General features: G+C 37.0%; 2 protein-coding genes and 1 pseudogene across 2 annotated transcripts; all 3 read left to right on the plus strand.

The window, feature by feature from the left end:
• On the plus strand, nucleotides 1-151 carry LOC140631339 (U4 spliceosomal RNA; annotated as a pseudogene).
• An 8,231-nt stretch (nucleotides 152-8,382) lies between these two features.
• Nucleotides 8,383-9,785, plus strand: LOC140625448 (olfactory receptor 8G1-like). The gene has a single exon (XM_072812722.1). The coding sequence runs from the start codon at nucleotides 8,420-8,422 to the stop codon at nucleotides 9,353-9,355; it is 936 nt and encodes a 311-aa protein (XP_072668823.1). The 5' UTR covers nucleotides 8,383-8,419; the 3' UTR covers nucleotides 9,356-9,785.
• Nucleotides 9,786-16,742: 6,957 nt separating this feature from the next.
• LOC140625453 (olfactory receptor 10D1B-like) lies at nucleotides 16,743-17,675 on the plus strand. The gene has a single exon (XM_072812728.1). It carries the CDS (start codon nucleotides 16,743-16,745, stop codon nucleotides 17,673-17,675), a length of 933 nt encoding a protein of 310 aa, XP_072668829.1.
• Nucleotides 17,676-26,900: the final 9,225 nt, after the last annotated feature.

Here is a 26,900-nt window from a genome sequence, read left to right on the forward strand (position 1 = left end):
AGCTTTGCACAGTGGCAGTATCATAGCCAATGAAGTTTATCCAAGGCATGATTATTGCTAATTAAAAAAAAGGAAATTATAGTGGACCTTTTGGTAATAGAAGTAACAGATTTCTGAGTATGGCAAAAAGTTTTAAAAATCCTACTACGGACATTTTTGTAGAAAAGTCTTATCCTTCAGAAGCCACTGACCATGTCCAACCTTCCCAACAGGTATGTAATTTAAAAGAACCTACAAATTAGTCCATTATAAAACAAAGCAGAGAGCTCATTTGGAAGCACTGTTAGTAAGATATTTCGTACATAGTAGTAGAGAGTTTTTTTTAAGTTTTTTGAGTTAAGGCCTTTGAAGAACCTAACTACACTGGGATATAAATGTTTTGTTTTGTTTTCCAGAATAATCTTTAAAATGCCGTATAATTTATGGCTTAAGAATACACTGACAGACAAAAATGCTAACAGGAAACAATCATTGTATACAATTTACCACTGTCTCAAGCATTCTGCTACCTTTATCTCCATAGCAGTAGATATCTGGAGTGTATTTTTGGAAATTGTGGGGACTTTTGGATAATACAGTGATGGGGGCCCACTACTGGATGTCAACTAATCCATGGGACAGTTCTGTCCAATAATGAACAAAGAAGAAAAAAAAAAGCAGAATCTCAATCCCGGGATCCCTGGGTGGCGCAGCGGTTTGGCGCCTGCCTTTGGCCCAGGGCGCGGTCCTGGGGACCCGGGATCGAATCCCACGTCGGGCTCCCGGTGCATGGAGCCTGCTTCTCCCTCTGCCTGTGTCTCTGCCTCTCTCTCTCTCTCTCTCTGTGACTATCATAAATAAATTTAAAAAAATGAATCTCAATCCCACTCAGATCTGCTGGATCAGAATCTGCATTAAAAACAAGAACAACAACTCAGGTGATCCTATGAACAGATTTTTATCATAATTAATAAATTCAGAACTGATAAAGAATCCCTCTGGAAGGAAAAAATTAAAACAACTGGGAAATGCTAATGCAAGTGCTTCTTTTCTCAAAGGCTTCTTTCCTGAGACATGGAAATCCTCGAGAGTATTTGTCTCCACGTTATTTGGTGCCTGGCATGCCTGAATCTAGAACCAATCTTCAGAGCGCAGCAATCAGAACTTGACTTTTGAATCAAGTAAATATATTACCTACTTATGCATAAAATAGATTAAGCATATTTTCTGAAAGGAAATAAATGGTTTATTTTTTTAATGGTTTAATTCAATATTTTAAAATCTGTAGCCCTATCTAGCATTAGATACTTTGTCAGGATGTGCCTTGATCTTCTATCATATGGAGATGAGGTGTTTGCTATGCTGAAGCTGGAGACCTACAATTAGAGATGCTGGCCTGTGACACAAACCAGCTTTGAAGGTGGCTTTGAGACCAGAGGCTGTGCCTGCCCTCCCAGCACTAAAGATATGAGGAATGCTGCATCCCTAGGACTCCCAGCACCAGCATTAGAGCATCCTCTAAGAGCATGTTATAAATACAATTTGGCAATGAGGTTTCCAGAAAGAATAAAGGTGAGTGTGCTCATCTTACCCTTGTGATTCGAGACTACTGAAGTCTGGAAGTAATTACTTTGGAATTCAGGCCAATGTCCCTTCATACATTGATTGATTAATTGATTGATTTATAAAATGCTTTTTGCAATCCTCCTACACTGTGCCAAACATTGTGCTATTTACTTGGGATACAGACAAGGCTCAGTTTGATTTGCTCCATCTGATGTATAGCGTAATTCAGGTCTGAAAATGTGCTATTTAGAAATGACAGTTCTCTGAGCATTTCGTTGAAAGGTCCTATCAATTACAAAGAATTGGAAAGCTTCCATAATTATTTCAATTTTAATGAGATTTGAAAAGAGAAATAATATTTAACAGATAACAGAGAGACAAAGAGTTGGTGAAACCATTTCATGTGAAAAAATAGAAAATGAAAAGGTAGGCAGTTAAGAAAACATGACATATAAAAAAAAAAAAAAAAAAAAAGAAAACATGACATATTCCAGGAACTGAAAGAAGCCAAGTGTTTTGTAGCAGAGGAAGATGATACTCAAGAACTAAGAGTGGAGAGGGGCAAAAGAGTGTGGATTTTTGTACTTTATTCTAAATTCAATTAAGAACATCTTTTCTCCAATGTCCCAGAATGCGGATCTTCATCTGGCTTATGGTTGAGTATATTTTATCACTAACAATAAATAGCTCATTCCCTTTCTAATAAATGTTAGAATAGTTTTTTTCTTACATTGGCTAAAGGGAATATTTCTAAATGTTTTAAACATATATACAAAATAAAATCTCTTCCCATTTGCTTTTCTTAGGATATATAAAGATGCCTGCAAGTGATCCCATTACCTTAAAATATTTCCCAAACTCTTGATAGCTACTGTATGCCTTCCTCATAAAGGACGTCCATAACTAATGCAGAACTACCGATAAAAGTGTAGCACAGTGCTTCCTAGCCTCATGCTACACAGAGAATATTTAATAGTGATGTGGCCTAATGGGGTAAGTGGATGAGACACTTTGTGGCTGTTGGTGACCAGCTAAGAGGCTCTGTAAGTCTTAGCTATCCCCACTAACCCAAGGGCTAAAACCTATACCTCAGGACCATTGTGATCATTTCAGGACAATCCAATTCTATGGAACTTGAGCTGCACAGGGGGAGCTCAGTTATAGATCTTATGTGGATTATTCATTCATTATCATAGTCTAGCAGTTTTATAAGTGAAATCAAAATCTCCCATTTCCTTTTTAAAAAAAGAACTTTATTTATTTGAGAGAGAGAGAAAGAGAGAATGAGCATGAGCAGGGTGGTCAAGGGTAAGAGGGAGAGGGAAAAGCAGACTCTCCACTGAGCAAGTGCCCTGGCTCCATTCCAGGACCCCAGGATCATAACCTGAGCTGAAGGCAGATGCTCAACTGACTGAATCACCCAGGTGCCCCTCCTGTCACCATTTGTATCATCCACTATTCTATGGGCTTTATTGATTTAATAAGAAATATGCCTATTTTATGTTTTCATAGGAATTATACTCAAACCATGTATCTCGTATGTGAAGAATTTTTTTAAACTGACATTAGAACTTAACAATTATTTTCTCCACCAAATTTTAACTTGTTTGTTTGGACTATTTTCAGTGTCTGGATGCATTGTCCTGGTAATCCTTTAGGGCAGAAGTTATAGTAATGTGGGAGTATTGTTAAACCACAGGATTTACATGATACCCTGGAGAATTAGGAATTTCTAAAACCTAGCTGAACTCACAAAAGAAAAATTCCAGAGTTTAATTTCATAGTGCTATTTCCAACTATCTTTTCCACCATGACTACTATAGTTCAAGTAAGTAAAAGAGTAGAAGGAAAAGCTTTCAATGTTTATGATGTTCAGTGGCCTTATCTCATTTTTTGTTACATGATTTACAATCTTAGTTAATTAGCTCTGACCAGACTTTGCCACTGTCATATAGGCTCAATTTTTAATAACCAAACTTGAATATAATAGAATATCAAGCCTCATATGCTTGATTTGTCCTTTTGTTTATAGGGAGCCATAGTTCGTTCACAAGCAAATATGTTTTTCAGAGCCTCATATTGAACCTATGGACATAAGGTTATGATAAATAAATAATGGAAAAATATTTTTAAATAAATAAAAATCAAACATACCTTAGGTTCATAACTCTGAATCAGAGAAACCATTCAAAATTTTTATTTCTCTCTGACTTCCCTCTGATTTTTATGGCCACATTATGCTTAATTATAGTGACTCTTAGACCTCCTTAAAATGAAATCTCTATACAATATTTCTCTACCTGTTAGCACAGGACTTTTGGGTCGTGTTAACAATCAATTTCATTCTTGATTAGAGGCTATTCCTCCCAATTTTATTTAATCTGTAAGTTAGATGATCACAAAATTTACATCTTAATCTTTAGAAAGTGTTGAGAAAATATGTGCCAGAATAGAAATTAGATTTTGAGTGCTATTAGACCAGGATATGCATCATTTTATTTTTTTACATTTCTATTACTCAGCTCAATGTCTGACATTTTGTTGTCTCTCAGTAATGCTTACTCAGTTAATTTTTTAAAGAAAAGAAAGGGGGGGGAGGGGAGAAAGTCCTGAAGTTCTCTATTTAAACCAGTAGGCTGACTTCAATTTCTTTATCTAATTATTTCCAAACAATTACCAGAATTACTTTGAGAGTTTTGTTTTCTTCTAATCTTATTTTTAGAAAGTTCAGTTCTGTAAACTTTCTTACCCTCAGAAATTTTGACTCACAATGCCTAGGATAGAAGTAGAAATTCTGTATTAAACAAACAAAATCTCTCCAGATGAGTTGAGAGAATTTTGGAAGTTATGAATAAAGAGTTTTGAGAATATTTTTAAAGATCTAAAAGTGATTAAGAAAACATAAAAAAGAGGATCTAACTACCAGATATCAGAATGACAGAGAAGGGGGTGGTCACCACTTTAACTTTTTAATAAAAAGTAATTCCATTTATAATCTGGAAAGTTTATTTAATGTTCAAAGTTGTCAAGTCTAGAAATAGCAATATGAACAAATTATTTAGAGCTGTGGAGGTAAACTTTAGAAAAAACTTTATCAGTGCTCTTCTGTAGAAATTAGGTCATCTCTCAGGAACAGGGCTAACCAGGAAGGGTGGATCAAAGAACTCCTGTTTTTCATTATAATCACATTTACATTCATCATTTTTTATTTTTTTTTTACATTTTTTAAATTTATTTTTTATTGGTGTTCAATTAGAGATCTCTGTTCAACCATATTGAGAAATCTCTGAACATTCTGTGTTCAAATATGGTCATCTATATCTGACTATAGAGCAACCAGCCCACAGAACTCTGTTACCTATGACCTCACTATTATTATTACCTGTGTCAATTGCTTATATGAAATAACAATAAACCATGTCTTTGTCATATTCAAGTGAACAACTGAAGTATTGACCTTGATGCAAAATTCCTTTGACTTGGACAAGTTGGATTCCAGAAAGGAAGGCATTTACTGATCCAATATGTGTACATCAAGTGAACACAGATACAAGGAGGAAGGGATACAGAGCATGAAAGCTAGCACATTAAAATGTGCTTGAGTCTCTAGAGTTTTAAGAAAACATCAAAAATAGAATCTAACTACCAGATATCAGAATGAGAGAGAAGGGGGTATAATCTATTGAGAATCAGTATCTTGATTGTCTTCCAATATCAGACTAAACTGATATTTTCTATAAATCTATGAGATGACCAGAAGTAGCCAAATGATGAATTGGTGTGTTAATGTATTGATTATCTGTTTAGAAGTTATATCTAAGAAATGAAATATGTTGATCTATCCCTATATTTGGGAAGGATATCTTTACACTATTACTAGTCTTCTAATCCATACATATGGTAAATCTCTCTCCTTATTAAGATTTTCTCTTGTTTTTCTCAAAGTTATTTAAAAGTTTCAGTAAGTAAACATTGCACACATTTTGTTAGATCTGATGCTAAGTACTTGATGCTTACCTGTTGCTATTTTATGTGATTCTATTTTAAAATAACTGTTTTATTTGTTGCCTCTTTCAACAAATACACAGAAATACTAAATAGATGTAAAATTATATGCTCTGCAAACACTAGCCAAAAATAAATCTCATGATAATGTATTAATATCAGATAAAGAAGACTATAACCAGGACACATTATTAAATATAAAAGGGGCCATTCCATAACAATACAGATTTTAATTTAAGTCCTGAAGGGAAATATAGACAAATCAGAAACTTTGGTGGGAGACACTGACACACTTATCTCAATAACTATTAGAATAACAGATAATAAAAAATCACTATGCATATATAAGAGCTAAACAGCATTGTTAATAAAGTGGATATAATTGAAATGATATGCATGATAGGACCTACAAAAAACAAACAACATATTTTAAAATGCATTGGGAATACTTATAAAAACTGACCTTATGGGGGACCTGGGTGGCTCAGTTGGTTAAGCATCCAACTCTTGATTTTGGCTCAGGTCATGATCTCAGGGGTGTGAGATCAAGCCCCACATTGGGTTCCACACTCAGCACTGAGCCTGCTTGAGATTCTCTCCCTCTCCCTCTGCATCTGCTCCTGCTCATGTGCTCTCTCTCTTTCAAAGAAAGAAGCAAATCTTAAAAAAAAAAAAAACTGACTTTATGCTTCAATATAAAAAATTCTGAGCAATTTGCAATACTTTAGATCATTCACAGTATGCTCACTGACCACAATGAAATTAAGACAAAATAATTAAAAGTAGGGCTAGCTAAAAACAAACAAACAAACAAACAAACAAACAAACAAAAACAAGCCTAACTTCTGGAAAGGTGACAATTCACTTCTCCATAATCTTTGCGACAATGAAAAAATGAAATAGAAATTATATTTTAACTGGATGATACTGTAAATTTGATATATCAAAGCTTGTGAGATGCAGCTAAAATGGGGCTTAGAGAGAAATGTACAACTTAATATGTACATGTCAGAAAAAAAAAGCTGAAGATATTGATGCAAGCTTCCATTTCAAGAAGTTAGGGAAAGAATAGGCAATCATGATAAAGAAATTAGCAAAGAATAAAATAGTTATTAGAAATAATCTAAATAGAAAATAATCATATATTTCACAAAATCAACACAGCCAAAAGTTGCTTTCTTTAAATTAATTAATAAATTTGAAAATCTTCTAGAATGAGAGATCAAGGAAAAAGAGAAGTACCACAATTTGCTGATTTCAGGAGTGAATAAGCAGAAATTTTCGCATAATCAAAAATATTTTTTAGAGATTTTATCTATTTCAGAGGGAGAGACAGAGTATGTGAGGAAGGGGAAGTTCCCAGAGAAGTAGAGAGAGAGAGAATCTCTAACAGATTCAGTGCTAAGCACAGAGCCCCACATTGGGCTTGATCTCATGACCCTTGGATCATGACCTGTGCCTACTCTACTTGATCTTATGACCCTGAGATCATGACCTGTGCCAAAATCAAGAGCAGGACACTTAATTCACTGAGCCACCCAGGCACCCCTGCAAAATATTTTTTAAAATTAAAGAATTATCACGAAAAACCTGATACAACACATTTGATCATTTTTAAAGTGTTGAAATTTCATTTTAGGAAAACTAAGAAGAAAGATAAAATCTGATATTTATTAAATAAATCCAATCCCTTGCTAAAAATTCTCACACAAAGAAAACCACTATTCTAACTACCCTAATGAATATTTCCAAACTTTAAAAGTAAATTTTATGCAATTTATTTCAAAAAACACAATGTTTTTGAGATTTGTGTTATTGCATGTATTTGTGATTTATTTCTTTTTAAATGCTGAATTGTATTCCATTCTATGTATGTATGTATGCACATATGCATATGTGTATGTATGTATGTATATGTGTATGGATGTATTTTACAACTCATTCATCTATTCATCGGTTTATGAACACACATTTGAGTTGTTTCCAATTTGGAGTTGTTAGGAATCAGCTGCCATGCACATTTTTGCACAAATTGTTGTGTATACAAATGCTTATAGGTAGGTAATATTATTTCTCTTTTACAGATTTAGAAGCCAAGACACAAAGAGATTGTTTGACTTATCAAAGCCAAAACTGTATCAGCTAGTAACTAAATGATCGTATCAAACTCTGAATTTAAGGCCTACCATTTAACCACCACTCATACAGCCTTTTCAAGCAAAGACAGAAGTACTTGGTCCAGGACACGAAACCACTAACTGTGGTCCAGTCTGGGTGGGAAACACCGTGGTACAATGATAGTTGCAGGTATTGTTTAATCTTAAGAAAAATATTTAAACATTGGAAGATTTTATATAGAAATTGGAATTTCCTGATAATTATTTTTAAAATTGAAAGGACTGAAATTAATAAGGCCTCTGTGCACTCCTACTAAAAGTTAATCGCAGACCATTACTCTTAAGTATCCTTTGTACCCAAGTTGTCATGAAGCCAATATTCCTCATTTACCTTGACTTCTCTAAATATTTAAGTTTCTAGGTCTTCACTTAGAAATATTGGCTTGATGATCATTGAAATGTTCAAAATAGGAAAATAGACACTTAGCAAGTTTTCAGTGATTAGAAACATATCTATTTTTACATGAAATATATTTATTATATTTGGAAATGAGGCTTAATAAACATTAAGTCACAATGAATCCTACTTAATGCAAATTAACCTCTGGGTCAATTACATGATCGTATAGACCAAGAGAATATCTAAGTCATGAATCATCTACACGGATGATTACTCTAGATAGAGAAGAATAATGAAATTTTCTCAACAACAATGGTTTTCTCTCTCTCCTTCAGAAACTACTCAGTGGAAAATGGTAGCGGGAAATCACTCCACAGTGACTGAATTCATCCTCGCTGGGCTAACACAACAACCGGAACTCCAGCTGCCCCTTTTCTTCCTCTTCCTAGGAATCTATGTGGTCACGGTGGTGGGGAACCTGGGCATGATCATGCTGATAGGGCTCAGTGCTCACCTGCACACGCCCATGTATTACTTCCTCAGTAGCTTGTCCTTCATTGACCTCTGCCATTCCACTGTCATTACCCCCAAAATGCTGGAGAACTTTGTGACAGAGATGAATGTCATCTCCTACCCTGAATGCATGACTCAGCTCTATTTCTTCCTTGTTTTTGCTATTGCAGAGTGTTACATGTTAGCAGTAATGGCCTATGACCGCTATGTTGCCATCTGTAGCCCCTTGCTTTACAATGTCATCATGGCCCATCAGGCTTGTTTCTCCCTGATTTCAGGAGTGTATATTATAGCCCTGGTTTGTGCATTTGTTCATACAGGTTGCATGTTTAGGGTTCATTTCTGCAAATTTGATGTGATCAATCATTATTTCTGTGATCTTCTTTCCTTGTTAAAACTCTCCTGTTCTAATACCCATGTCAATGAGTTAGTGATTCTAATCTTTAGTACAGTTAATATCCTTGCCCCCAGCCTGACGATCCTTGCCTCCTATGTCTTCATCCTCTCCAGCATCCTCCACATCCGCTCCACTGAGGGCAGGTCCAAAGCCTTCAGCACCTGCAGTTCTCACATCTCAGCTGTTGCTGTCTTCTTTGGATCTGCTGCATTCATGTACCTGCAGCCGTCATCTGTGAGCTCCATGGACCAAGGGAAAGTATCCTCTGTGTTTTATACCATCATTGTGCCCATGCTGAACCCCCTGATCTACAGCCTGAGGAATAAGGATGTCAATGCTGCCCTGAAGAAAATCTTAGAGAGAAGAATATTCTTGTGATCAGAAATAACAGGATCTTTTACTAGCCTAAGTCATTGTCTCTTAGGTTGTATGAATTGATATGTTTAATTTTAGCCCATCTGTTAGTATACATCCTCACTGAGTGGAATTCTATTGACAGGATTTCTTACTCCCATGGCTTTTGATGCCATTGCTCTCTCTGAATTTTGCTCTCATGAGTATCTCTGAGACACAGATTAGAAGTACTAAGGGTGATCTGGATTCATGGGCCCACAAATACCATTGCCATCACCTCTTCCCCCTGTCCTTTGTACAACTGATAAACACTCAGTTCTCAACCATAGTGAAAGTATCTCTTAGCAGTGGTTAGCAATCTCCATTTTTCTGTGCAAAGACAATTAAAAATGACAGCAATATAATGATGTAATATTTAGCTTTTGTATATCTCTTGCCTAGGAAAGCTTCTTTCCCACCATATGTCATACCTAGAAAAAACCTAACCAGAACTTTAAAATATAAGCTACAGACTCACGTATGTGTTGTTGTTGTGCCCAATCCAATATTCTCCTGCTTTGACCTCTAGTATTCTAGTTTGTAATGGTCTATTTATTGTCCAAGTCCACACTAGACTGTAATCTCCATTAAGTAGATCCCTGTACCTATGGCTCACTGCCATATCTTCAAATAGCAGAATGTCTGCTACGTAGTAGGTCCTTGATAATTATTCTTGATATTCATTTTCCCTCTATAAAACATTTATATAAAACCCAGCATTTATTCCATGCGGTCTTCATGCATTAATCCCTTAAACTGATATCTGTGGCTTTCTGGCTTTAGTTTAAATCAATGAAATGGAACTTTGGAGAATTCTTTAAGGATCTTTAAGATAATTGGTAGCATCCTTTGTTGCAAGGATTAAGAAATATTATTCCTGAGTTTGTTCTGTTGTGCATTGCAACAAAGAAATGGTAGCTTGTAAATACCTGATTTTTCAAGTCATTAAGTCCTGTCAACAACTAAGAAGTCCCTGAAGCAAGTCTAATTTATTCTTGAATTCAAGTATGCAGCCTTAGAGACTAAACAAAATTAAGTAGACTTGAAATCTGATGGGTCAACACAGGAAATCATTGGCAGAATGATATCTGGGACCCAAACAATCCCATCTAGGCCACTCTACCCAAAGAATTTCACCTATCTTGGCAGAGGGGATATTTATTGCTACTAAGTATTTAAATATAAGACCTTGATTACTGCCTCCAGCAGATACATTTTACTATTTTAACTTTTGTTCTTTGATCCCTTTTTTATTTATTTTTATTGTTGTTTCTTTTTTTTTTTTTAGTATAGTTGACATACATTAGTTTCAGGGGTACTACATAGTGATTTGACAACTCTGTCCATTACGTTATGCTCATCATGAGTGTAACTATCATCTTTTACCATACAACACCAAAACAGCAACACTGACCATATTCCCCATACTGTACCTTTCATTCTAGTGATTATTAATTTAATAACTGGACACCTGTACCTCCCTTTCACCTTCACTCATTTTTTTCATCTGCCACCTTCTCCCCTCTGGCAACTATCAGTTTGTTCTCTGTATTTATGGGTCTATTTCTGCTTTGTTTTTTCATTTGTTTTGCTTTGTAAGATTCTACATATAAGTGAAATCATATAGTTTTTTTTTCTCTGACTGACTTATTTCACTTGGCATAATATATCCAGGTCTGTCTATGTTGTCCCAAATGGCAGGATCTCATCCTTTTTTATGGCTGAGTAATATTCCAGTGTGTGTGTGTGTGTGTGTGTGTGTGTGTGTCCACCTAACTGCAAACCCCAGACCAGTTATGCTTAGAGGCCTCCTCTGCCCTGTAACTTACCTCCTAGGCCCTTTCTTTTTCATTTTCTTTTTCCTTTTTTAAAAAGATTTATTTATTTATTTGATAGAGAAAGAGAGAAAGAGAGAAAAAACACAAGTAGGGGGAGGGGTAGTGGGAGAGGAAGAAAGAATCTCAGATTCCCTGATGTGTGCAGAGCCTGACACAGAGCTTGATCCCTGATCCCACGACCCTGAGATCATGGCCTGAGCCAAAATCTTGTGTTAGACACCCAATCAAATGAGCCACCCAAGCACCCTTCTCTTTTATTTTCTAAACTCAAACAATAAACATGTGGTGAAGTTAGGGAAAAATCCTAAGATTTCTGTTTTCTCTATTTTCATTCTTTCTGTTATAGCAATAACTTTTTGCTCAGTCAGAATTATGTTCTCTTCTGCTCTATATTACCATGCTGACTACTAAACCTCTGGAGTTCTTTGATTTTCTAAGCTTAAACGCACAGGTCCTTGTGTATGTTAGTCTATATACAAGCTAGAAAGTGAGAAAGGTAAAGAGGTAAGCTTCAGGAGAAACAGAGAACCTCCTTTAGAAAGTGATCCCTAAATATGAGACAGGAATCCATCAAAATCCTAGAGGAGAACACAGGTAGCAACATTTTCGACCTCGGCTACAGCACTTCTTGCTAGACACATTTTCAAAGCCACGGGAAACAAAGCAAAAATGAACTATTGTAACCTCATCAAGATAAAATCTGCACAGTTGGCAAATTGAATTTAAATTTAAAAAAATCTGCACAACAAAGGAAACAGTTAACAAAACTAAAAGGCAACCTGCAGAATGTGAGAAGATATTTAAAACGGGCATATCAGATAAAGGGCTAGTATCCAAGATCTAAAAGGACTTCTCATACTCAACACCCAAAAAACAAATAGCCCAGATAAGAAATGGGCAGAAGACATGAACGGACATTTTTTGAAAGAAGATTTACAAATGGCTAATAGCCACATGAAAAAATGCTCAGCATCACTTGGCATCAGGGAAATACAAATCAAAACCACAATGAGATACCACCTCACACCAAAGATTTACCCTAAGTATACAAATGTAGTGATCCAAGGGGGCATGCACACCCCAATGTTCATAGCAGCAATGTCCACAATAGCCAAACTGTGGAAAGAGCCAAGATATCCTTTGACAGATGAATGGATAAGGAATATGTGGCATATATATGCAAATGTAATATTACTCAGCTCTCAGAAAGGATGAATACTTACCATTTACATCAACATGGATGGAACTGGAGGGTATTATACTGAGTGAAATAAGTCAGCTGGGGGAAGACAATTATCATATGGTTTCACTCGTGGAAATATAAGAAATAGCACAGAGGATCATAGGAGAAGGGAGGGAAAACTGAATGGGAAGTCATTAGAGAGAGAGAAAAACCATGAGAAACTCTTAACTATAGGAAACAAACTGAGGGTTGCTGGAGGGGAAGTGAGTGGGGGGATGGAGTAACTGGGTGATGGGTATTAAGAAGGGCATGTGACATGATGAGCCCTGGGTGTAACATGCAACAGATGAATTATTGAACTCTACATCTGAAACTAATGATGTACTATATGTTGGCTAATTTAATTTAAATAATAGAAAAAGAGGAAAATACCCTAGTTTGAGTGAGTTTGAGACTCACAACAGTCCCTGGAAGAATCTAGACCAATCCTGGAAGAGCAGATAAAGAGATACTTTATCTTATCGAATGGACAAATTTGGGATTAGCTGGATGTGAATGACACGACACCCATGCACATAAATCACAACACCACTGGGCTCATGACCAGTGAAACACTGAGAATCTCAAAGTCATCTGTTCGCAAGCCCAAGTGATCATTATCACCGAGCTTCCTTCAACCACCAGCATTCTTCAGCTGGTGCTCTGCTATCTGTGCAGCCATTTATTTTATGTCCCATCCCAATGTTAGTAAAATCTTCTATGCAGTGACATCCAAAAAACCAAATACAAATGCTTATCTCGAGGATCTTCTGCTCAGACTCCATGACATGACCTTGTGCAAGGTGCCCTTTACTTCTCTGCTCAAATCTTCGCTTTGGATATCTCCCCTCCTCCACCCTATCCCACAATGGAGTCTTTAATCATTCTCCCAGTCATATCATGTTTTGGGAACTATTTAAAAAGGGGGCATAAAAGTGAAATGAAATGAGGTATCTAAAGTGCCAATTTATGGGGTAAAAGTGTATAGTCAGAGAATATTACAAACCCATACTTTGCTCACTTCCCTTACTTGAGTTTCCTAAATGGAGTTTATAACAAATAAAAATCCTCTGACCTACTATAATTCATTATCCAGATTTAGTGACATTCTGAATTTCCTTCAATTTTAGGTCATTTTTAAATTGCGTTTTTTTCTTAAAGCTATGTGATACTTAGGTAATCTTGAAGTTTGCTTTATTTTTTATCTGTAGCTACAGTATATTCTAGAAAACAAGTATGATTTTATTTCATATGTTTGGCACCAAGATACCAAGAATACAGGCTTACCATTATAATGTTAATATGCTCAGTGTTACAGGAGGAACAGTGCTATCTTCTTATGCACTGAATTTTGTATTTGGGCCCAGAACAATCATGCTCAGAGGTCTCTTCTTCAGGGATCTCATTTCTTTTCACCAGAAGAACCATTTGTTAAGCTTTATTGTATCTTCTCAGATATATTTGAAAAGATGAACAACGTAATAAAATCAAAGAATCTCAAAATTATAAAGGACATTAAGGATGTATGTAGGATAATCTTGCATTAAAATAAGGAGTACAAGGTCATCACAAACCTGCAAGAATGTCATCTTACTCATACGTAAACCCTAATAGTGATAGAAATTCAATCCTTCACAAGGCATCTTATCCCATTAATTTTTTTCTGTACTAAAATGAAATCTAACTTATTAGTTCCATTCTTTTTTTTTTAACTGGTTATTTATCATGGAAAAGCACACAAAAATTCTGTATAGCAGCTCCTATAGAAATGAGTTTCTGCCTTTCTAATCAAAATGTCCCAGGAGTTCTCTCAGCAGAAGTGCTTGAGGCTTTGGTCTGGAATCAGACTTGGGATTTATTCTCAGCTCAGTCCTTTTCTAGCTATGTGATTAAGTTCTAAATTCTTGGTGCTTTTATTTTTTTACATTATTTAAAAAATTTTTATTTATTTATTCATGAGAGACACAGAGAACAAGGCAGAGACATAGGCAGAGGGAAAAGCAGGCTCCCTGCAGGGAGCTGGATATAGGACTCCATCCCAGGACCCCGGGATCACAACCTGAGCCAAAGGCAGACACACAACCCTGAGCCATCCAGGTGCCCCGTGGGTGCTATTATTCCTCTCCTACTTAATAAGGTTGTTTTGAGACTTAAATTGAAGCATAAAAGAACATAAAAATAAATTAGCAGAGTAGCTGACAAATGCTCAATCCATATCACTGTTATTTTTATTAAACTATTTTCATATGAGGTTATAAAGACACTTTACCAATTTATAACCTTCCTTTAAATGTACTTAATTTATTAATGCTGTTTTGTAAGGTGCATTTGTTAGAAAAAACATATAATAGTTAAATAATTCCTTATTGTTTATTACATCTTGCCTACAACAGTGATATTCATTGTAGATATCTACATAGTTCTAAAATGTTTACATACTAGAAAATAAAGTGTTGTCATATTACCACATGTAAGGATAGGCAAGTATGGGAAGCAAAATAAAAATAAAAATAAAAAAGGATTTAGCCTAAAGCCTTGAAGTCAGTATTAGAGTCCATTCTCCAGATAAGCACACTTGGAAGGGATATAGATATTTTCATTTCAAAGCATCTATTATTATTTTGCTTGGGGAGTCAATGTGATTAACTTTAATATAATTGCTCCCTCAGAGCTACCACTGACTGCATCATGAGAAATGCCCAAAGGGATCTGAAGCAGATGAACCAGAGGGAATGAGCATGTCCAATTCTTGATGGTATATACTCTTGGCACCTTCTTTTATAAACACCTAATCTCAGTTCCTGTGGCTGGGATATGCTGTGTTCTTCTGAGAACCAGAGAACAGGACTTGGGTTGTCTTGTTATACTGCAGAAAATTCCACCATGTTCCCTGTGAACAATGTGAGTGTTCAGATTTTTTCTCACCGGTCACTGACACTTTTTGCTTCTTACCCACTGAAGTATTGGGATCCACTTATTGGGACCCGCTAGATTTTCAGTTCTTAAAGATGATTCTTATTTGAAAAGGACTTAGAAATCAAGAGGATCATGGACTCGTTAGAGAAAGTACCTTTAAGGGCAAATTAATCATTGTCCCTGGTCACAGTCAAGAATCAATGAACTCTGAGTCTTCACTGACCAAAGGAGGAAGGTTACTAGGGGGAGGTTATGATGAACCTTCTTCAAGAACTGGGTCTAATTAAGCCAGAAGTTCACTCAGAGAATCTTTTAGCATGTCTAGAGTTTCTTGTTGCTCTAGTAACAAGCTGCTGCTAGTAAACACAGATGACTTTTTATTTTTTTTTTCAGGATATCACTGACTCTTTGGAGTCTTCATTTTTCTCTGCATCTAGCATTGTAATTACATGTTGGTTTGGGTTATTTTTTCTCTCTTCCTTTCCTTAAGTTAATAACTTATTAAAATATAACAAACACTTTGAAATACATCATAAATATATATCCTGGTAAGTCTGTTCCTACACAAATATTCTATCCCTTTCTCTTTTCATGTGAGAATCTTCTCTCCAGAAATTGGAATTTGTCTCCAAATTTTTATTGCTCATACTGCTGCCATGTAATTTCCAGAATTGCCTTGGGGTTAGGCTGGAAGAAAAGAAGAAAGAGAGGGAAAAAACCCAGGTATTAACCTCACACTTTTTGAACCTGTGAACACCTTCTATTGGGTTCTCCAGTCAAAAAGATGGGTTATCTATTGGAATTTCCTCATTTGGGGCAGTCACCACACAAATCCGTAATTGTCACCCTTTCCCAACTCAAAAGCACAGGAGAAAAGAGGAAAAAGTAGAAACACATCAGTGTGGGCTTCTCCAGATTTTGTCTCCTTTTCACAATCTACTTCTTTCTATTTACTTTCCAGAGTTTTTAGGTAAACACATTTTGTACTTTATCTAGAGTTGTTTTTTTTTTTTTAAGTTTTGTTTATTTATATAATCTCTACACCCAGCATGGGGCTTGAACTCACAATCCTGAGATCAAGAGTGGCGTGCTCTTCTGACTGAGCCAGCCAGGTGCACCTCCAGAGTTTTTAACTGTAATCTGTGAGAAAGATAGATACAGTGAACTTAATCTACTTTGGCCAAAACCAAAGTTTTCCAGAATACAGTCAAGAATTGTTATTGTCTATCTTTTTACGTCCTTGCATAAAGAAATGCAAGAAATGTCCTTGCATAAAGTTGATTGTTGACTGTTAAAACATGAGACCTACCCATTCGTCAAAGAGCTTCTTAGTTTTACATCAGCGTTCACACTTTGGATACTTCCATTCTTTTGTGAAGTCCAACATCAGACAAAGATGAGGAATGCCTCAGTGGTGACCAAGTTTATCCTGCTGGGCATCCCACACACCGAGGGTCTGGAGACCACGCTCTTTGTCCTGTTTTTGAGCTTCTATATCTTCACTCTTATGGGGAACCTGCTCATCCTACTGGCGATTATCTCCTCCACTCGGCTTCACACTCCTATGTACTTCTTCCTGTGTCAACTGTCTGTGTGCGACATATTTTTCCCTTCTGTGAGTTCCCCCAAGATGCTCTTCTACCTCTCAGGGAACAGCCGGGTCATCTCCTATGCAGGCTGCGTGTCCCAGCTCTTCTTCTACCATTTCCTGGGCTGTACCGAGTGCTTCCTGTACACAGTGATGGCCTATGACCGCTTTGTCGCCATATGTTACCCTCTACGCTACACGGTGATCATGAGCCACAGAGTGTGTGCCATCCTGGCCATGGGGACCTCCTTTTTTGGCTGCATTCAGGCCACCTTTCTAACCACTCTCACCTTCCAGTTGCCCTACTGTGGCGCCAATGAGGTGGACTATTTCTTCTGTGATATCCCGGTGATGCTGAAGCTGGCTTGTGCTGATACCTCAGCCCTGGAGATGGTGGGCTTCATCAGCGTGGGCCTCATGCCCCTCAGTTGCTTCCTTCTCATCCTCACCTCCTACAGCTGCATTGTGTGTTCCATCCTACAGATCCGGTCTCCTGAAGGCAGACGCCGTGCCTTTTCCACCTGCAGTGCCCACCTCACTGCCATCCTCCTCTCCTTTATGCCAGTGGTCCTCATCTACCTGCAGCCCACCCCCAATCCCTGGCTCAATGCAACTGTTCAGGTCCTGAATAACCTGGTCACTCCTATGCTGAATCCGTTGATCTACAGCCTAAGAAATAAAGAAGTAAAATATTCTCTGAGGAAGGTGCTACAGCAAGTAGCCTTCTTTCCTGAGAAGTGATGGAGATTGGTAGCTACACTTTACTAGCATCACATTGTTTACAAAAGGTATTTCCTTTTGTGTGATATAGAGCACAGTTATTATCAAGGCCCCTTTTGCGGATACAGAAGCTAAGGTTTGAAGCCATAAAGTGAATTGTTCAAGGTCACAAAACTAATAAATTATCTTGCCTAGGATGAATTCTCTCTTCCCAGTTGGCAAGAACGCCTAGTCCTCTGTTCTTCACTCTGTTTTCTTCTCCTGTTTTTCTCCTCCCACATCTTCTGCTTCTTGTGCCTTTTCCCTTACTCTAGCACTTCTTCATTTTGGCTGGCATGATTATTTAATTATACTCTCAAACACCTGGATCAGATAAGCCACCATTTGTTTTAAGATTTCATTTATTTATTCATGAGAGACACAAAAAGAGAGGCAGAGACACAGGCAGATGGAGAAAGCCAAAGGCAGATGCTCAACCACTGAGCCATGCAGGTGCTCCATAAGCGACCATTTGATGGTCTAGGGATTGTTAAAAAAAAATGTGCGCTTCAACCGCATGGGCCTAGGTGGCATTCTGTAACTATCAGAAGTAAAGAAGCTGTGTCAAGGAAAAGAGCTTCTGGATGAGACCTGAAGCAGGTTTATGGGTGAATCAGAGGTCACCCCATGAAACCCGTCTGTTAGTCTTGGACCTAGAAACAGCCTATGAGGAACTGAGGCAGTAGATAAAAGAGAATGTAGAGAGACTAAACAGGCAGTCTGTGAAAGGGTGACTAATTCGGTTGTTTTTCAGTATCTGAGTTTATCTTTGAAATGCACAGCACAGCCAATGATCAATGCAAAGTCCAAGCCACTACTGCTCTATGGTTTTGGATTCCCTGCTTACTGAAAGGCTGTGACTTGAATGCTTTTCCCTAACATTGCTTTGTTCCTTTGCCTAATGAGCTTAACATAAGAAATGTATCTTTCCAATCCAAACAATAATTTGAAGAAAAGAAAGAAAATGAGAAGGAGGTTATGGGAAGAGAAGGGGAGGTGCGAAGGGACGTGGTGGAAGAAAATAGAGGTAGAGATGGGAAGAAAAAAGGGGTAATGGCAATGGAAGAGGGTGATAGGAAGGAAGGGGGGTGATGGGCTGAGAAAGGGGGTGATGGGAAGGAAGGGAGCAGAGGCAAAGACAAGTCTTCTCTCCTCTTGCTTCTTTCCAGGATCAGAGTTCAGTCAGGGAATCTGCTAGACTTAATCAGCCATTACATTGTGTTTGGGGCCTCATGGGAGGGTGATGAGAGGTGGATGGATGAGATGGATGGATGTTCTTGAAAGGAAGAACATTTTTCTAATTTGTCTAAGGACAAAGATTCAGTTGGGGATTGACAGTACCAAACTGACTGTTTGCTGAACAGATGAAGTTCTGAATCCCAGATGAGTTGTGGTAGTGGTTGATGAAGCAGTATCTGTCACTTATCTTGTACCTCTTAAATATCTCCAAGGTATTGAGAGCAGATCAATCTTCAGGCCCTTGGGATGAAGCTTCAATGATAGCTCTTGTCTTTTAAAGAGCTTTCATCAAATAGAGGAAACATGGCAATAGTCATATTTTCTATTTGTTCAAAAGATACACATTTATAGAGCCCTCCATTGGGCCAAAAGCAGTGCAGTTGTATAGTCAGGAATAGAGCATCACTCGATGAAGTGCGGTAAATGAACTCATCTTGACCTACTGAGGAGACCAAGACCCTTTTAATATACTCCTTTCTTCTCCTAGTTACTTAACTTTTGGTGCAAAGGAAAATGAGTTGTTTGAGGGTAAGGAAATCTTCAAGAAAACTTTAAATTACCACTTAGAAGAAAGAAAGCAGGGCACTTAGTAAGGAGGAGAAGGAAAGATCCATCTAAATTGTGTTCACCGTCCTTTACTAGTAGGGAGCTTTTGTTTACTTCCTCTGGAACATAAAGGTAGTTAATACTTTTCTTGCAAGTGCCATTGTACAGATTGAATGGCACAAAGTACTCATCTGACTTATTGTAGGTACTCCAAAACCTTAATTATATGTATTTTCTTCTATTTTTCTTGCTATTTCTATAGCTTATTCCCTCACTTCACAAAGTCCTTAATGCTCAAATGCCACTACTACAGAGAGGACTTCTGCAACCACACTGTTAAAACGTTCACCTACTGCATCGCACATATATTTCTATTTATTGTTTGTCTCCCTAACTAAAAAATCATCATGAACGTAGGAATTTTTCTTATCCTGTTTGTTGCTGTACCTCTAGAACCTAAAGTAGTTCCTTTTACATGGAATGTCTTTAAAAAGATGAATTTCTGAAAGATTACCCAAAATGCCTACTCCAAAACAATAGATTACTCTTAGCCTTTTACTAAGTCTTCTACTTAGTTGTAGCTCTTATTCTGATAGCAACAAGGTATTTAGCACAGCTGGTTAAATGAGGCATATAAAACTCTAGAAGTCACGTGTGAAATAGAACAATGGCATGACTATTAGTGTTAGAACCAATATACTGAAAAGGGAAAGACAGGTCCTATTGTTTAATTTCTGACTATGTGCCAAGAAGTTCTCTTTGAGACTTTATATAGATTATTTTATTAAACTTTCGCATCAACATATCAGAATATATATTATAATCACCATTTTTTTCAGATGTAGAAACTGAATTCTAGTCTGGTCAAGGTAACATCCCTAAGAGAAATGTAATTGAAGGTAGAATCTACATCAGTCTAAATTTAAGATTTTCCTCATATATTTTGCTGATTATATCTAAAAGGCTATACATAAATGAAGTCAAGTTGAAGCCAGAAAGAATTACGTAAATTTTGTCCATAACTTTTTATTTCTGTAATTCCATGAGGTCAATCTTCTTAAGAGTTTGCAAAATAAATAAATAATATAAATATCAAAATAAAAGTACAGGATTACTTTATATTTACATCAAAGTCTTAGTGAAGCCATACATGGAGGTATATATAATTTCATAACTAGATAATTTTTTAAAAAGTAACGTTTTAGGGTATCCCTGGGTGGCTCAGCGGTTTAGCGCCTGCCTTTGGCCCAGGGCGCGATCCTGGAATACCAGGATCAAGTCCCACATCGGGCTCCCGGCATGGAGCCTGCTTCTCCCTCCTCCTGTGTCTCTGCCTCTCTCTCTCCCTCTCTCTCTCTCTATGTCTATCATAAATAAATAGGTAAATAAATCTTAAACAAAATTTTAAAAAGTAACTTTTTAAAGTACTTACTAGTATGCTAGCCAATATTTCAAACACTCCACTTGGTTTGCTGATTTGATTTCATAAATACTCCATGAAGTTAAAATTATTGCTATTCAAATATAAGAGATAAGGACACCAACCTTTAGGAAAATTAATTTTAAAAACTCATCAGTGATATCTATTCAGCCTTTGTTTTTGTGGACTGTTCCACTGAACTTCTTCTTCTGGGACACCTGCACCCCGATGTTTCTAGCAGCAATGGCCACGATAGCCAAACTGTGGAAGGAGCCTCGGTGTCCAACGAAAGATGAATGGATAAAGAAGATGTGGTTTATGTATACAATGGAATATTACTCAGCTATTAGAAATGACAAATACCCACCATTTGCTTCAACGTGGATGGAACTGGAGGGTATTATGCTGAGTGAAGTAAGTCAGTCGGAGAAGGACAAACATTATATGTTCTCATTCATTTGGGGAATATAAATAATAGTGAAAGGGAAAATAAGGGAAGGGAGAAGAAATGTGTGGGAAATATCAGAAAGGGAGACAGAACATAAAGACTGCTAACTCTGGGAAACGAACTAGGGGTGGTAGAAGGGGAGGAGGGCGGGGGGTGGGAGTGAATGGGTGACGGGCACTGGGTGTTATTCTGTATGTTAGTAAATTGAACACCAATAAAAAAAAAAAAAAAAAAAAAAAAAACTCATCAGTGGTCAAAATTAGGAAGTGTAAAAACTTGTCAAACAAAGGTGTGTCTAAAAATAATGTTGAGTACACTGTAAACTGTCTTTTATACTGTACTATGTCTTATCTTAAATAAGCTGAGAGAAGAAAATCATCACCTTCATTTTTTGCTTTTTTTTTTTTTAAGGTTAAAGGAGGACAAATGTTTGTTATTAAATAGGAAAAGTCATTTTTCAAAATCTGATAGGTAAAATTAGAATGCAGCAGATGAGGTTTCCTGGGTGGCTCAGTGGGTTAAGCTTCCAACTGATTTCAGCTCAGGTCATGATCCCAGGGTCGAGGCAGAGCTTTGCAACAGGCTCTGTACTGGATGTGCAACCTGATGAGGACTCTCCCTCTCCTGCTGCCCCTCCCTGCTCATGTCTGCAGGTCACTATCTCTCTCTCTCAAAAAAGAATGCAACAGGAGAAATGATTAAAAACAATACATCAGGGATCCCTGGGTGGCGCAGCGGTTTGGCGCCTTTCTTTGGCCCAGGGCGCGATCCTGGAGACCTGGGATCGAATCCCACATCAGGCTCCTGGTGCATGGAGCCTGCTTCTCCCTCTGCCTGTGTCTCTGCCTCTCTCTCTCTCTCTCTGTGACTATCATAAATAAATAAAAATTAAAAAAAAACAATACATCAAAGACATCATATGAAATTTGAATAACCATAATGTCAATGATATTACACAGGGATCAAAAGTAAAAGGAATAATTGCTACAAAACTCCTAAAACTTGCTCACTCTATAAGCTACAGAAAATTGAAGTGATGTGTATATATAAACACTTTTAATATACTAAAAGGCATAGGACTGTGATGCCTGAGAGAAGGAAAAACAATGAGATGAGACTTACACTCGTTCTGGCCTCCTGCTTTGAGACAATTCCTAGACGTTGGCAAAGAAGGATGTTAAGTCTTGCTGAATTGATGGGCAGAAGTCAGAGTTCCAGTTGTTAAAGTGGAAAGAACTTGTGAGGCAGAGCACTAGAGTGGAGGCAGCTATTCACAGAAATCAATAAGGGATCCTCTTTAGAAACGATAAATACCCACCATTTGCTTCAATGTGTATGGAACTGGAGGGTATTATGCTAAGTGAAGTAAGTCAATTAGAGAAGGACAAACATTATATGGTCTCATTCATTTGGGGAATATAAAAAATAGTAAAAGGGATTATAGGGGAAAGGAGAGAAAATGAGTGGGAAATATCAGTGAGGGTGACAGCACATGAGAGACTCCTAACTCTAGGAAATGAACAAGAGGTAGTGGAAGCGGAGGTGGGCGGGGGGGACAAGGTGACTGGGTGATGGACACTGAGGGGGGCACTTGATGGGATGAGCACTGGGTGTTATACTATATGTTGGCAAATCAAACTCCAATAAAAAATATGCAAAAAAAAAGATTTTATTTATTCATTTGAGAGAGAGAGCCCACATGTAGGGTTGAGGAGGCAGAGGGGAAGGGAGAAGCAGCCCCCATGTGGATGGATCTACATGGGGGCTTGATCCCAGGACTCTGAGATCATTACCTGAGCCCAAGTCAGATACTCAACTGACTGAACCACCCAGGTGCCCCAGCATCGGATCCTCTTGCGTGTGTGGCTAAACACTAATTTGTGAATGCATAGGGTGAAATCCCACAAGGCCAGGCAAAGAAAAGTTCTGAAACAATTATTACAAGTAGGGGCTGTAAATAAAAATATTCAAGAACTTGCTTAGAACTAAAAATCATTCAAGTTCCTACCTTCCTAAGAAGATACAAGACATTTAGTAGAGATCTAAAAAGGTCACAGGTTAGGTGTGTGGGGGCTTAATTGGCCCTAAAGTAAAGCTAATTTAGGCACAGAATAAAGAAACCTGAAAACAAGACCTTTATTGATTAAGCTGATCCAGAATTAACATAACTGCCTGTCAGAACAAGAACTGTCTCTCTAAAGAAATACATCAAAATACAGCACTCCCTGGAAGACACTAGAGCTAAGAATAGTTTGATATTTCCACTCTCAAACGTGGAAAACCTTTGCGTTATACGAGGCATTGAGTAAAGTATTTATGAAGATTTTGTCTCAGTAGTGAAACAAAACTACCAGCAGAAATAAAGTTAATCAGAATCTACTCAAAAAAGCTTAAAAGCAAGTCTTGAAAGAATCAAACTTTTCCTACTTAAGTGCATTATAGAATCAAAAATTTCCAGGTATATAACACTTATCATGATGAATACTGAGTAATGTATAGAATTGTTGAATCATTATATTATACACCTGAAAGTAATATGACACTGTATGTTAACTATACTGGAATAAAAATAAAAATAAAAAATTTAAAAATTTTCCAGACATACAGAGAAATAGAAACACAAGGCCCATAATTATGATTTATTTACTTTTTTTTTTTAAGATTTTATGTATTTATTCACAGAGAGAGAAAGACAGAGAGACAGTGGCAGAGACACAGGCAGGGGGAGAAGCAGGCTCCATGCAGGGAGCCCCACATGATCTTGGCTCTCCAGGATCATGCCCTGGACCAAAGGTGGAGCTAAACTGCTGAGCCACAGGGGCTGCCCCATAATTATGATTTAATAAGTCAATATTCAAATAACCAGAAAAGTAAAATTAGTAGACAAAGACATTAAAACAGTAACTTTTAATTATATTCCATATTTTCAAAAGGTAAAGAAAATCATAGGCATTATGAAAAATATGGATAAAAAATCACCTAAATCAAAATTCTAAAGATTAAAATATAATGTCTAAGATGAAAAATTCACTGGATTAGAGCAGTAACAAGTTAGGCACTGCAGAAAATTTGTAAATTCTGTCAGCAATGGAAATAACCTAAATGAAATACAGAGAGAACTATTGAAAAACATTATGGGCAGAGCATCAGTGAGGCATGGGACAATTTTAAGCAGCCTAATAATATAAATATAATTGGAGTCCCCAAAGGAAAGAGGAGAGGGAGAGAAGAGAAAAAATATTTAAAGGAATAATGACCAAAATTTTTTTTCAAAGTAAGATGGCAATTATAAGTCAAAAGAACCAAGAACTCAACAAAAATTAATCCAGAAAATAACTGAATATTTGGAATGGCTTAAAAAAGAAATTGAAAGAGAAAATAGAAAGTATTTTGAGCTAGATAAAATAAAATAAAATTGTATGGGATATAGCTAATGCAGTACTTACAATGAAATTATAGCACTAAAATCATACTAGAAAAGAAAGGTATCAAAGCAGTTACCTTAATTGCCAACAGAAGAGCATATTAAACATATGCAGAAGAAATTAATAGAGAAAAGCAGAAATTAGTAATATAATACAGAAAAACAATAAAGGAGGTCAATGAAAATAAAAATTAGTTCTTCCATTGCTTGGCTTCTTGTGGTTTCTCCAGTACAAGGGTGGAACTTCTTCAGAATTTGGCTACCACTCATTTTCTCCAACTTAACTGAGACAGTGTGGCATTGCCAGGAGTTTCAGATAGAAAGAACCTGCAACCCAAAACCAGATCACTGTTTCCCACACCTTCTTCTTAGCTGGGGGCATGTGCATATTTCCTGGGTGTCCCGCATGGTAGACCACCTAGCAGGCTGATTCTCAGTCTTTAACTCATGCAGCCAGCCCAGAACCACCCCAGCCCAAGATGGTCATGAAATTGCACTAGACTCCTACATAGGATGGCCTCTCCAGCACCTTATTTCACCAGCGTCCAGAAATGAGCAGCTTTCTCAGGATCTAGTGAGTTCTGAGCCTCAGTACTTCCCCATACTTGGCATCTTGGAGAGTAAGTTTCCAGCAGCTGGAGGCCCTTTGGTCATTTCTCCACCATATAATAAGTCAAGGCAATGACGTCACCATGGAGTTCTAGGTCTCAGTCAGGGAAGGGAAGGACTCTGTCTTTCATGTTCTAGGTCACCCCAGACAGAGTTTTGCTCATGTCTACTACTCATATTTTTTAGAATTCTCCAAAGCTCTCAAGAGCCAAATTCTTATAACTTTAATCCCTAATGAAAAAATATTTATATTAAACTCTTCCTGTTTAAATCATTGTGTGATTTCTCTTGATTAATATATGTTTTCCACCTAATATCAAGAACAAAGAAAGGTGCTTGCTCTCACTACTTCTCAATATTGGGCTGAAGGCTCCAGCCAGAGCAAAAATTCAAGAAAAAAGAATGAAAGGCATCCATATTAGGAATGAAGGCATAATGGTCTGTATTTCCAGATTTGATGATCATTTATGTGGAAAATCCTATAGAATCTACCAAGAAGCCACCAAAAGAAAGAGAAAAAAGAAGAAAGAAAGAAGAAAGAAAGAAAGAAAGAAAGAAAGAAAGAAAGAAAGAAAGAAAGAAAGAAAGAAAGAAAGAAAGAAAGAAAGAAAGAAAGAAAGAAAGAAAGAAAGAAAGAAAGAAAGAAGAAAGAAAGAAAGAAAGAAAGAAAGAAAGAAAGAAAGAAAGAAAGAAAGAAAGAAAGAAAGAAAGAAAGAAAGAAAGAAAGAAAGAAAGAAGTCAGAAAGAAGGAAAAATTTAACAAGGTTTCAGTTTTTCCACAGACATAACAACTATACCATAAAGTGCAATTGTGGTTTTTAGGGGGATATATATTTTTTTTTTATTTTTTTATTGGTGTTCAATTTACTAACATACAGAATAACACCCAGTGCCCGTCACCCATTCACTCCCACCCCCCGCCCTCCTCCCCTTCTACCACCCCTAGTTCGTTTCCCAGAGTTAGCAGTCTTTACGTTCTGTCTCCCTTTCTGATATTTCCCACACATTTCTTCTCCCTTCCCTTATTTTCCCTTTCACTATTATTTATATTCCCCAAATGAATGAGAACATATAATGTTTGTCCTTCTCCGACTGACTTACTTCACTCAGCATAATACCCTCCAGTTCCATCCACGTTGAAGCAAATGGTGGGTATTTGTCATTTCTAATAGCTGAGTAATATTCCATTGTATACATAAACTTATGAAATATTATATGGACTTTATATATATCATAGTATATATTATACAGTGTACAGTATGAAGTACTAATATTTTTATATTTTATGAAAAGTAGAACACCATTAACTATAAGAGAACTGTGAAGGTTTAAGGATGTACCTACCAGTATTAAAGGCAAAAATTTGCACATGTCCCTTTGCAGTCAATCCTCAAACACCCCCAGCCCAGGCAGCAATTAATCTGCCTTATGTCACTATATATTTGTTTTGCCTTTTCTAAGATTTTATATGAATGAGATCTATAATGTAAACTCCTTGATGTCTGGATTCTTTCACTTAGT

The sequence above is a fragment of the Canis lupus genome, chromosome 3, assembly GCF_048164855.1.
Source record: "Canis lupus baileyi chromosome 3, mCanLup2.hap1, whole genome shotgun sequence".
Taxonomy (NCBI): Eukaryota; Metazoa; Chordata; class Mammalia; order Carnivora; family Canidae; genus Canis; species Canis lupus.